We start from the raw sequence: 11,052 nt of genomic DNA on the forward strand, positions 1-11,052 counted from the left end.
ACAACTTTCAAGTACAAATACAACAAAGAAAAAAAACCTGTCAGTTATACAACATGAAATCTGCTGTTAAAAGATTAAAAGCAAATTATAGTCAGTGACTCAATAAGGCTTCAATAAGGCGCACGGGATTATAAGGCGCACTGTTGATGAACGGGTCTGTTTTCATACATAGGGCACATGGGATTATAAGGCACATTAAGCGAAACAAAACAGTCAGATAAGTTAAACTTTACTCAACTCATTCTTCTTGCTTCCTCCACCTCCGTGCCATTGTTTGATTAATGATGAATGCACCTTATAGTGCGGAAAATACGGTATATTAAAATAACACAGCTCAAAGTTACCTACTTTTAGCTACAATTTTGTGACTAACATTATTCCAAGCAAAACAATAATCCTGAAAAATAATAAAATTTCAACTACAAGACTGTATGTTCATTAATAAGCACAAAGCACTCTTTCTGTGTTATGTTTATACCTCACATTTTCGAGTAACTCAGAAACAATGCATCATATAATCTAATGTGATGGTACAATTTATAATATGCTAAGATATGGTATATATAACAATCATTGTCTTTGATGAAAGAAAATAAATGTAAGTTTTTCAGATTCTTTGATTTACTTTATAAACAGTTTAACTGTCTATTGTCCTTCCTGTGCTTTTGGCTGTGGCTCCTCTTCTGTTTGAGTTGGTGGGACACCCTCTAAGAAGGTACAGAAGTACTTTGGTGTGTTTAAGTCAGGCTTCCTTAACAACAAATAGCATTTTGGAAAGTAGTAGGCTGCCAACAGTCCAAAGTTGCTTGCCAGGCTGAAATAAACATGGACAATTGACCTGTTCTTGTTAGCTGAACTATTGTTTCCTATGTAGATTGGAATAAAGATCACCCAAATGACACAGTAGGTCAGGGTGGAAAAGGTGATGTCCCTGGCTAAGTTATACTGATGAAGAGGCTTCACTGCCATGAAGGTGCACATGAACGATGCAAGGGCCATTACACCATTGAAACCCTGCATTAAGGCAAATCCAATCAAAGGTGAAACAGGACACGATAGGAATGATTCTACAAAGTCTATTGTCATATTTGCCACATATCCAGACAATGAAGGTCCTTCTTGAACAAACCAGCCACAGAAACCAGCCTGTACAGCGCAGCAGATCAGCACAAACAGCCAGCTCACAGGGCCTCTTAACAAATGCAGATGAGAGGCAGCCATCTCTGGGAACTCTGTTACATAGAGTATCTGTTTGAAAGGTAAGGTTACCATCTTGATTATAATGTATACTTTTTATTTTATCCTACAATATCCTTAAGTTTGGCATGAATACATATAATTCACATTTAAAAAGCTTCTGAAATTTCTAGAGAAATTTAAACTAGAAAACCTGTCAAGCTGCAATTTACATTTATCTGTCCAAGCAGGTATGTGAGCTGATAGAGAGACTTTGACAAAACAAACTGAAATCTGAAATACAGACACATTACACAAAAAAGCTGAATATATTATAACAGAGGTTCTGGGCCAGCATCCAAAATCAAATGTTGCAAATAAAGTACAATTTCTTAAGTGTGGATCCTTCTTTCAGAAACAAAGACAAAATTTGATGTGATTTTGGGGTAAATTTCTTGAAATTGTATATATAGAAAAGACAATTCATGTTTTTTTTCTATTAATGTCAGTATATTATAAATATTAATAGTACCTGGACAGACACAAACTCAGCTCAAGTATGATTTTGCTGTAATACCAATCTGACCCATCAAGTAAGAGTTTATGAGGCTTCATATTTTCACCACCTTCACTACCTCTATGTCTTGCATCTTCGCTTTTTTACCCACCTGCATCTAATTCACACACATATATTCTGATTGTTTCTGTAGACATTTACTTAAAAAACATTGTAAAACCTCTTGTAGACAAACAAACAAAAAAAGCTATCTGGACTCCATGGATAATTTTAGATCAATCTCCAAGCTTTCTTTTCTTTCATTTTTTAAATTTTTTTTTTTAAAAAAGCTTAATCCTAAACAAACCTAATGACATTCACATGCTCAACACACTCTATGACTGTATCCAATATATTAAATCATGGATGTCCCACAACTTCCTTAAGCTAAATAGAGACTGAATTAGTCATTGCTAACCATTGCACAATAAACACCGATCAGGCAAAACATTATGACTACTAACAGGTTCTGATAGAAAAGTGTCAGAATACACAGTGCTTCACAATTTTTTGCATCTGGGCCTGCAGCTGCAGATCAGTCAGGTTAAACTTGCTGAGCTCTGTCCACTGCTGAAAGCACCAACAATGGGCACATGAACTGGACCATGGAGCAATAGGAAAAGGTGGTGTGGTCTGAATAATATTTTCTTTTACATCTTGTGGATGCCCAGGACCATGTGTGTTACTTACATGGGTATCATCTGGCACCAGGATACACTATGGGGAAAAAAGCAGCCCAGTGGAGACAAGGCAATGTTCTGCTGGTCCCATCATCCATGTGGATGTTACATTGACACCTAGCTAAATATTGCTGCACACCATATACATGGAAGCAATATTCCAAGATGACTGTGGCCTCTTTCAGCAGGATAGCGCATACTGCCACAAAGCAAATGTGGTTCAGGAGTGGCTTGAGAAGTCTCAATCTAAGTGAGTTCGAAGGAAATGTTGCTAACATCTTGGTGCTAGATACCACTGCTTTAGTGGAGTCCATGCCGCCATGGGTTAACCCTGCTTTGGCAGTACAGTGGTCCCTCGTCATAACGCAGTTCACCTCTCCTGGCCTCGCTGTTTCGCTGATTTTTTAAAATAATAAATAATAGTGGATTGCATTTATTCTCTGGCAGCTGCTCTATTCCCATGTTCTGGACCTGGAAACAGGCTTTGATCTTTCTTTTCTTTCTATAATATTGGACTTATTTTTCTAGGAAGGTTTGAACTTTGAGAGTGTGAAAAGTGTGAAAAGGGTCATGCCTGTCTGAGAAAGTGTATTAGGTGTGTAGTGAGGGGTTTAACGGCCTTAAAACATCTATAATAATTGTAAAAAATAAAGCTGGCTACTTTTATTTCACCTATCGCGGATTATTTGTAGAACGTAACTCCCGCGATAAACGAGGGACCACTGTAAAAGGAGGACCAACATGATAGTGGGCAGGTGTCCATATTGTTATGCCTGATCATTGTATAATGTCTATAAGTGATATTTTTGTAGGTTTTAAGTAATTATTAGAATAACACAATTTCTTAATACAAACAGAAATATTACACACTTTTAATCTGCTTTACAATCTGTTAAGGTTCAAATATTGATCCACAAATCCCAGCTGGGAAATTTCAATTTTTTTTCTCTCACAATAGCTGATTCTGTAGTTTCTCTACACTGCCATCGGGAGGCGGCATTTCACCAGTCTTAACTCACCTGTAGTGAGAATAAAAGGATAATGGAGAGGGTGAGTGTCTGGAAAATGGAGGTGAAAGGCAGCTGAAGACGACACACCACATCCCCTGGCGCCCCCAGGAAGAGCAGCAGACTGAGACATGCTCCCATCAGGCCGAACACAGCCACAAAACTCAAGGGACCCCCCGAGGCCGTTACCAGGGGGGTTCCTGGGTGCATCAGGAACATGACACCCACTGACCCCTGACATATTAGCAGGAGCGCACCAACTAGCATCATTATCACAGCATCCTGGCTGTGCCACTCAAAAAACTTAAAGATGGGGTCAGTGCAGTTTGTGCTGCGATGCTGGGACCACTGACGGTTGGGACACTTAGTACACTGGGTGTCGTCTGTGAGTGAGAAAGCACAAAAATATGGCTTGATTAAAAAATATGCTATTTCATAATAATCAGATTAACTCAATACTGTATTTAATGTATGATTTACTGAATCTGTAAACATCAAATGTATGGTGTATTGCAAAGAAGCAGTTAAAAAGATCAATATCATCTGTGTTTTAAATCTATAGTTATCATTAGTTAATGTTTTAGATTAGGTTTTTACAGTGGCTTTGTGTGGAATTATCTCTTGGTTGCATATTGTGACTCTTTGAAGCTACAACTACCACAATATATTAAAACTAGCTGTATGTTATTCTATGAACTAGAGATGCTAGACTATAGAATTTTATTAAGGAGGGGAAAGGCTCTTTTTACATTACCTGGTTTTATGTCATATAAAATTACCTGCTAGCTTAAAAAAATTAAAAAAATATACATATAGAAAATTCCCCTCTCGCCCTTACGAGCGGTCTGTATTCTTCAAGCTCATCTACCAGAGGCCTGGGAGTTTGAGGGTCCTGTGCAGTATGTTAGCTGTTCCTAGGACTGTGCTCTTCTAGGCAGAGATCTTGGATGTTGTTCCTGGGATCTGCTGGAGCCACTCGCCTAGCTTGAGGGTCACTGCACCAAGTAGTCCAATTACCACTGGGACCACTGTTACCTTCACCCTCCACATTTTCTTCAGCTCTTCTCTGAACCCTTGGTACTTCTCCAGCTTCTTGTGTTCCTTCTTCCTGATGTTGCGGTCATTCGGTATCGCTACGTTGATCACTAGGGCCATCTTCTTCCGCTCGTCTACAGCATCTTAGCTCGGTCATTCTCCACCAACCTAGGAGGCGTCTCCCATTTTGACCTTGAGACTTCCAGGCCGTACTCGGCACAGATGTTTCTGTATACTATGCCAGCCACTTGGTTATGGTGTTTCATGTATGCCCTGCCCACTAGCATCTTGCACCTTGCTGTTATTTGCTGGATTGTCTCAAGGGCATTTTACACAGCCTTCACCTCGGCAGCCCATATCACGATAAGTCAGCTTTTATGGATCTGGTACTTAGAGATTGCTCCTGGGCTGCCATGATTACTTGGTTAGTGCCTCTGTGCTGTCTTTCAGTCCAGCTTTGTCAAGCCACTGGTAGAATACACACACACACACACACACACACACACACACACACATATATATATATATATATATATATATATATATATATAAAACACATAAATCCTTTTTTATTCTCTTGACAAGGATGCAACTAAGCAAATAAGGACACATATCTCGTGTAAGAGTGGCCGAACACATTACCCTTATTTGCCTGGTAGGTGCCTGCCAAACAGTCAATACAGTCAAAGCAGCAGGAATGGAAGCCTTTGACTCTGTGGACCTGGCCTTTACCACAATTTGCTGAACAAGTGGATGTAGGAACCTGCAAAAGTTGTTTAAAAAAAAGGAAAGGAAAAAGAGAGAACAAAAAAACACAGTATCTCAAATTCCATGATGATTGGGATAAACTGGATGACAAATCTTTTTCATTATATTACTTACTATAAAAGACTTTGACAGACAGCTAAACCCCAGAACCCTTAATTAAATATCAGAAGAAATTGAGTGGACGCAGATGTAAATATTTAAGTACCCATTCTATTATAGCTTGCTAATAAGGATGTAATACTAAATAACAGAGATAATAATAAGATGGGAAAAGGAAGGTAATAATATAGAAATAGGAAGTTATTTAATTAGCATAATATACAATTAACAAATAATATGGATTATCACTATTACAATGACATGTAGAGAAATATCACACTGAAATATATGGAATAATACATTGATTAAAAAAAATACTACAACCTGCTAGCAATAAAATACTAACACTTGTGCATTAGAATTATTATTATTATTATATTTTTACATATGTGTAATAATGAAAACTCAGGGCTGCAAAATAAAAATGGCTTCTTTCTTTATAATTCTGTCTTTATAAATCTTTATAATCTATTAAAGCAAACTTCACCATGATAATTACCTTGAAGACTTCTTCATTCTTGTGGATGATTTTAACATCCATGTTGATGCAAAAAATGACAGCCTCAACATGGCATTTGATCTGTTATTGGACTCAACTAGCTTCTCTCAAAATATTTATAAGATAAAATCCATAAAACTAGAACATCTTACTCTTCAGCCCTGTAGCCAGGCTGACAAAAATTCAGAGCTCTGTTGAGTCAGCCAGTCCGCATCACTACAGGCGCAGCACTAATTCGCCTGTTGATCTCCCACTTCATTCTCACCTAACGCTTAAACAAGGCCCCAAGATACTTAAAGTCTTCCACTTGGGGTATGAACTCTTTCCTGAGCCGGAGTGGGTATGCCACCTTTTTCTGGCTTCACACTCCACTGCAAACTGCTCCAGAGTGAGCTAGAGGCAGTCACCTGATGAAGCCAACAGAGTCAGAACACCTGCAAAAAGCAGACATGAGATTCTCACACCATCCAAGTGGAAGTCTTCCGCCACTTGGCTACGCCTGGAAATTCTATCCATAAAAATTATGAACAGAATCGGTAATAAAGGGCAGCCCTGAATTCCACCAGGGCTGCCCCCTGGAAATGAGTCCGACTTATTCCCAGCTATGTGGACCAAGTTCTTGCAATGGTTGTATAAAGCACTCGTAGCAGTGGGCCAGACACCCCTTACTCCTGAACCACCTCCCACAGGACACTGCGAGGGACAGGGTTGAATGCCTATTCCAAGTCCACAAAAGACACTGGTTGGGCAAACTCACATGATCCCATGAGTATCTTCAAAAGACTAAAGTGCCGGTCGAGTGTTCCACAACCGGGACGAAAACCACATTGTTCCTCCTGTATCCAAGCTTGAACTAACAGATGGCAGCACCCTGGCATAGATTTGGCCAGGGAGGCTGAGGAGTGTGATCCCCCTATAGTTGAAGCACAGCCCCCCCGGTCCCCTTTATCAAAAATGGGAACCACCATCCCAGTCTGCCGATCCAAAGGTACCGCCCCTGATCTCAATGCAACATTGTATTTCACAATTACACTGACAGCTGCTCTTTGCTAATTCTCTTGAACAGGGGGATCAGGTGTGGAAGAGGAACGCTTTCTTAGATCATGACGCATATGGTTCTCCTACATTTGATATTTGCATCTCTATTTGATACATCAGCATTCTGTTACAAGAGAATGCTGATGTGCTGTTGTTTGACTATAGTTTTTGTTCATGTTTGAGGAGAAACACATTAGGACAACTGTAAATCTGACTTAAACTTATGCCTATAGTTCTTTGGTTAATCATATATTTTCATTATGGAAAAAATAACAGTTGTGGTGTGAGGGTGTGAAAACCGAGACAGACCTACAACATCCAGAGCGTAGAGGAACTTAGAGCAAAACTCGTCCACCAGGTCTGCCCAGCATCCTCCCTTGCCACCTGATCAAACTCACCACATTGAAAATTAATGGGTAATAACTTGCTATTTCCAGATTGTTCTCTTCTGTTTCCACCGCAATATTACTGAGCTGTGATATAATGTGCAACCAATATTTTACCTAATTACAAATGTTACCTCTGCTGTATGCCATTCAAAGTGGTTCTTGGAGATGTGCAGTTCTTGCTCAGAATATTCTCCCACAGTTCTGATATCCACTTGAGATGAGTTTGTCCAGACCCACTGAATGACATCGTATCCTATGTTCGGGTTGCCATATTGGTCGAATTCCAGATTTGTGCTATTTATGTTAATAGAAGTCTTCCTTAAAGCTTCCAGCAGCTGCAAAATGAAATGATTGTTGGTATTATTGATAAGTTTGATTCTAAATTGTGTACAGTGGTCTATATAATAGAAAAAAATGAAATCACCTTCCAGGGATAGATTTTGCTTCTAGATCCCCACTGACAGGCAGTTAAATTGCACTCCAGCAGGTTATGCAGTGCCTGTGCTACACTATAGACAGCGGCATACACACTGAAAGCTGATGTCTGCACTGCAGGTGCTTCTACCAGGGTAATATTATCTGGTGACAAGTTCCAGCATTGTGGGCAGGGATTGTTAGTATTGTAAAGATTTGTGGCTGGAGTGGATGTCTTTGTCCGCTCTTCACTGAGTTTCTTGAAGAGCTCCATTGCATAATCGGTGAACAGGCCGAGGGTGTCTGTTTTGTCAATGAATGCAATGATTGTACCAACTGTTTCAATGTCAGGCAGAGAAGTCACTCGAGCATCGATGGCCCAGCTTGTGGTGCCAATCCATACAGCTGTTAAATTACTCCTGATAACCTGGAATAAATTGGATTTGTTTACCAGTACTGAACAAACACTAACAGAAATGAATAGAGATGAATACATTTCTGAGTTACTTTAAATCTCTGTTTCACCAACCTCTTTAAAAAAGATTTCACTTTGCTCTGGGAGAGAAAACACCACTACCACTCTGACATTGGTCATTTGGATATTGTGAATGATGGTTTTGACCATTGGCACAGGGTCAGTGTACACTGGAATCAGACCCTGATAGGCCACACAGATAGATGTGTTGTCTGCAAATTTGGTGAACATCTGCACACCTTCTTGCCCGTACTCCTCGTCACTGCCCACAATTGCCACCCAGTTCCAGCCAAATTCCTCTATTAGCTTTATTATGACATCCACTTGCCATTTGTCACTGGGCACCGTACGAAAGAATGACGGGTAGGAAACATCATCACTGAATTTGTCACTGGTGGCCCCATAGCTAATCTGGTGTGAAAATTAAAAACAAAGTGTTAGTTACCTTTGCTTATTGTTGACACATAAGACTTGATATATTTTTATCAATTAAAAAATGACAATAATATTAATTATAGACTGATTTTGTTTTTTTATGACACATGTGACATAACCATATGGATCAAGATTTCGATTACTGCACATTATTTAATGCATGCATTGCATGCACTCTCAAATATGTGCAGCAAGAGAAAATATCCTGCAAATTATTTTAAAAAAGTGTATTCAAACCTGTGGCATCAGAAAGAATCCCAGGAGTTTTCCAATGAATGACACCATTTTTGAGGTATAAGGACCAATCACTGCAGCTACGCTGGTCTCATAGGTGGTGTAATTACACCGCACAGATAGTTCTTTGCTGGATTTTTCAGTGAGGAAGGACAGAGTGGGCTTTACAATAATGGCCGACTGGCTGCATGTGTCATAGATTTCATAACCTAACTTGATGCCAGGGAGGAGAGTCTGGTTTCCGTTGATTTCATCCACTGCGTATTTCATGGCTATTGCAAGTCCCAGTCCAAGATCATTTACTCTGTTGAGTCCCAAGTAGAAAAAAATAAAAAACTTTTTTAGTCAGGGTCAGTATACACAGTGATTTAGAATCTGAAATGTTAGATATAAAAATATATATTAGATTAAAAAACTTGATATAATCAGTATAAGGAAATGTGAAATTAATGCGATAGAGGTGGGAGATCATGTTATAAGAACAATAACAGTAGAATTGTGATCTTTGGAACAATTAAAATGAAGGAAAAATATCTATTATAGGAGGCAGCAAATGCATTGATGAGACGTAATATTATATCCAGTCGGAAGTAACTTAATAAAGTACAGAAGGAAATAAATGCAAAATATTAGTTATACAATACAACAATTTTTGGTTAAAACATAGTCAAAAGGAGTGTGCTGTTCTCTGTAACGTACGAGGGGAAATTATTACACTAACAAAGCATACGTTGTAGATAATATCAAATACTTGAATGAAAAGAAAATAATTTGGATTTTAAAAGTATATAAATACAATTAATCTATTGCATATAATGCACAACTAACAAAACTCATAACTGAGGAAGCACAAGGATTGTGGGAAACGATGGATACGGTAATGAATGTTTTTACAACACCTTTAAGTTAATTTATGTCCAGACATTTAAGTTGATTTTTCGGAAAGAAGAATGCTTGACATGAAATTATTATTATGTTTGTCATACCAAAGCAAGACAAGGACCATATTGAGTGCAGTACTTATTTCTATTTCTTATTTACTTAACACAAATAATGAACAGCAATCATAGCAGACATTTAAAAAACCCACATTTATAAAATTATATACCGTGATACTAGTTTTGATCATTAAGTACCTGTGCTGTTTATAAGTCTAGGGAAACCTGCAGTCAGATAATGAAACATTTCTCCCATGCAAAACATTTTGAACTGAATCCTAATGTATCATCACCCAATGTAATGCATCCAGGTATTTCCTTACTTGGATTATTGAGCATACATAAAGACAAAACTTCACCAGTATTAATGAATAAGTTGAAAAACATAGCACTTTGCTACTGTTTTTTAAATAATTAATTTATAACCATGACAATTTAAGAAGAGAAAATATATTTCAATGGAAATGCACTTAAAAGTAATACATAAATAAAGCTGAGAAGAAAATTCCATTCAAGTGAAACACATTTGCTGACTTAAAACATGAAGAAGGATTTGTACATTTTATAACATAATGAATAAAGAAGCAATTCCACCCGGATTTATAACCAGATATCTTAGATATTGTCTTCTGATACTTTAATTCTTTAGCTAAAACAGGACTGGTAAGATTTTGGCAGATCTTCACTGAAATGGATTCCTTTGAAAATACTTCTACTTTTCCACTCCTGTTAAAAATAAAGATAGAATCTCAGTTTTTTAAAGAGTCCTTCATAACCATCCTTACCTGTCACAGGTTATCTGGTTTGGCTCTGTTATGTCACTGACGTTGCTGTTGAGGTCGTTAATGGGAAAGAGCCCGCCAAGCATAATGTCCCCAGGTAAACTGAAGAGGTTGGCAGAAATGTTGCTGAACCATTCAGGAAAACTCTCACTAAAGCTCACTCTAAAGAAACAGCACAAAACCAGTAGAGGTAAACATAAAGCCATGATGCCAATAAGCAGGAGACTGAACCCAGAAAGTTTCAGTGCGCTTTCATGTCAGTGCATCATGTTTTTATGCAGACGGTTTCATGCAAATTCAGTCCTCATGTCCACCTTCTCCTGACCACCCAACCTGACACTTTAGAGCAAATGGTAAACAAAACAGAAAATTTACATGTGTGGTATGAACAGATATGAACTTTTTAAAATTATTGAATAAAACCTTTTTCATCATAATGAAAAGAAAAACAAATGCAAACTCTGGTGTATGAAGATTGAATGGCACAGTCTCATTTAATGACCTTAATGGTTTTCACATAATTAGGA

General features: G+C 38.2%; 1 protein-coding gene across 1 annotated transcript; it reads right to left on the reverse strand.

Annotated features, from left to right (window-relative positions):
* On the reverse strand, window positions 1-10,731 carry LOC102298926 (taste receptor type 1 member 3-like). Its single transcript, XM_005943644.3, has 8 exons — window positions 10,529-10,731; window positions 8,809-9,109; window positions 8,191-8,547; window positions 7,672-8,088; window positions 7,379-7,582; window positions 5,097-5,217; window positions 3,432-3,802; window positions 1-1,248 (listed from the first exon to the last, which is right to left on the reverse strand). The coding sequence occupies exons 1-8, from the start codon at window positions 10,729-10,731 to the stop codon at window positions 646-648; spliced, it is 2,577 nt and encodes an 858-aa protein (XP_005943706.1). The 3' UTR covers window positions 1-645.
* Window positions 10,732-11,052: the final 321 nt, after the last annotated feature.

This window comes from Haplochromis burtoni, unplaced genomic scaffold, assembly GCF_018398535.1.
Source record: "Haplochromis burtoni strain Fernald_Lab_line unplaced genomic scaffold, NCSU_Asbu1 Contig_378, whole genome shotgun sequence".
NCBI classification, from domain to species: Eukaryota; Metazoa; Chordata; class Actinopteri; order Cichliformes; family Cichlidae; genus Haplochromis; species Haplochromis burtoni.

Coding starts and splice junctions, on each gene's coding strand:
- LOC102298926 (XM_005943644.3), bottom strand. CDS start 10,731: ATGGCTTTATGTTTACCTCTACTGGTTTTGTGCTGTTTCTTTAGAGTG. Junction 7,583..7,671: donor GCAAAATCTATCCCTGGAAG/GTGATTTCATTT, acceptor TTCATTTTGCAG/CTGCTGGAAGCTTTAAGGAA. Junction 3,803..5,096: donor CACCTACCAGGCAAATAAGG/GTAATGTGTTCG, acceptor TCTCACTCACAG/ACGACACCCAGTGTACTAAG.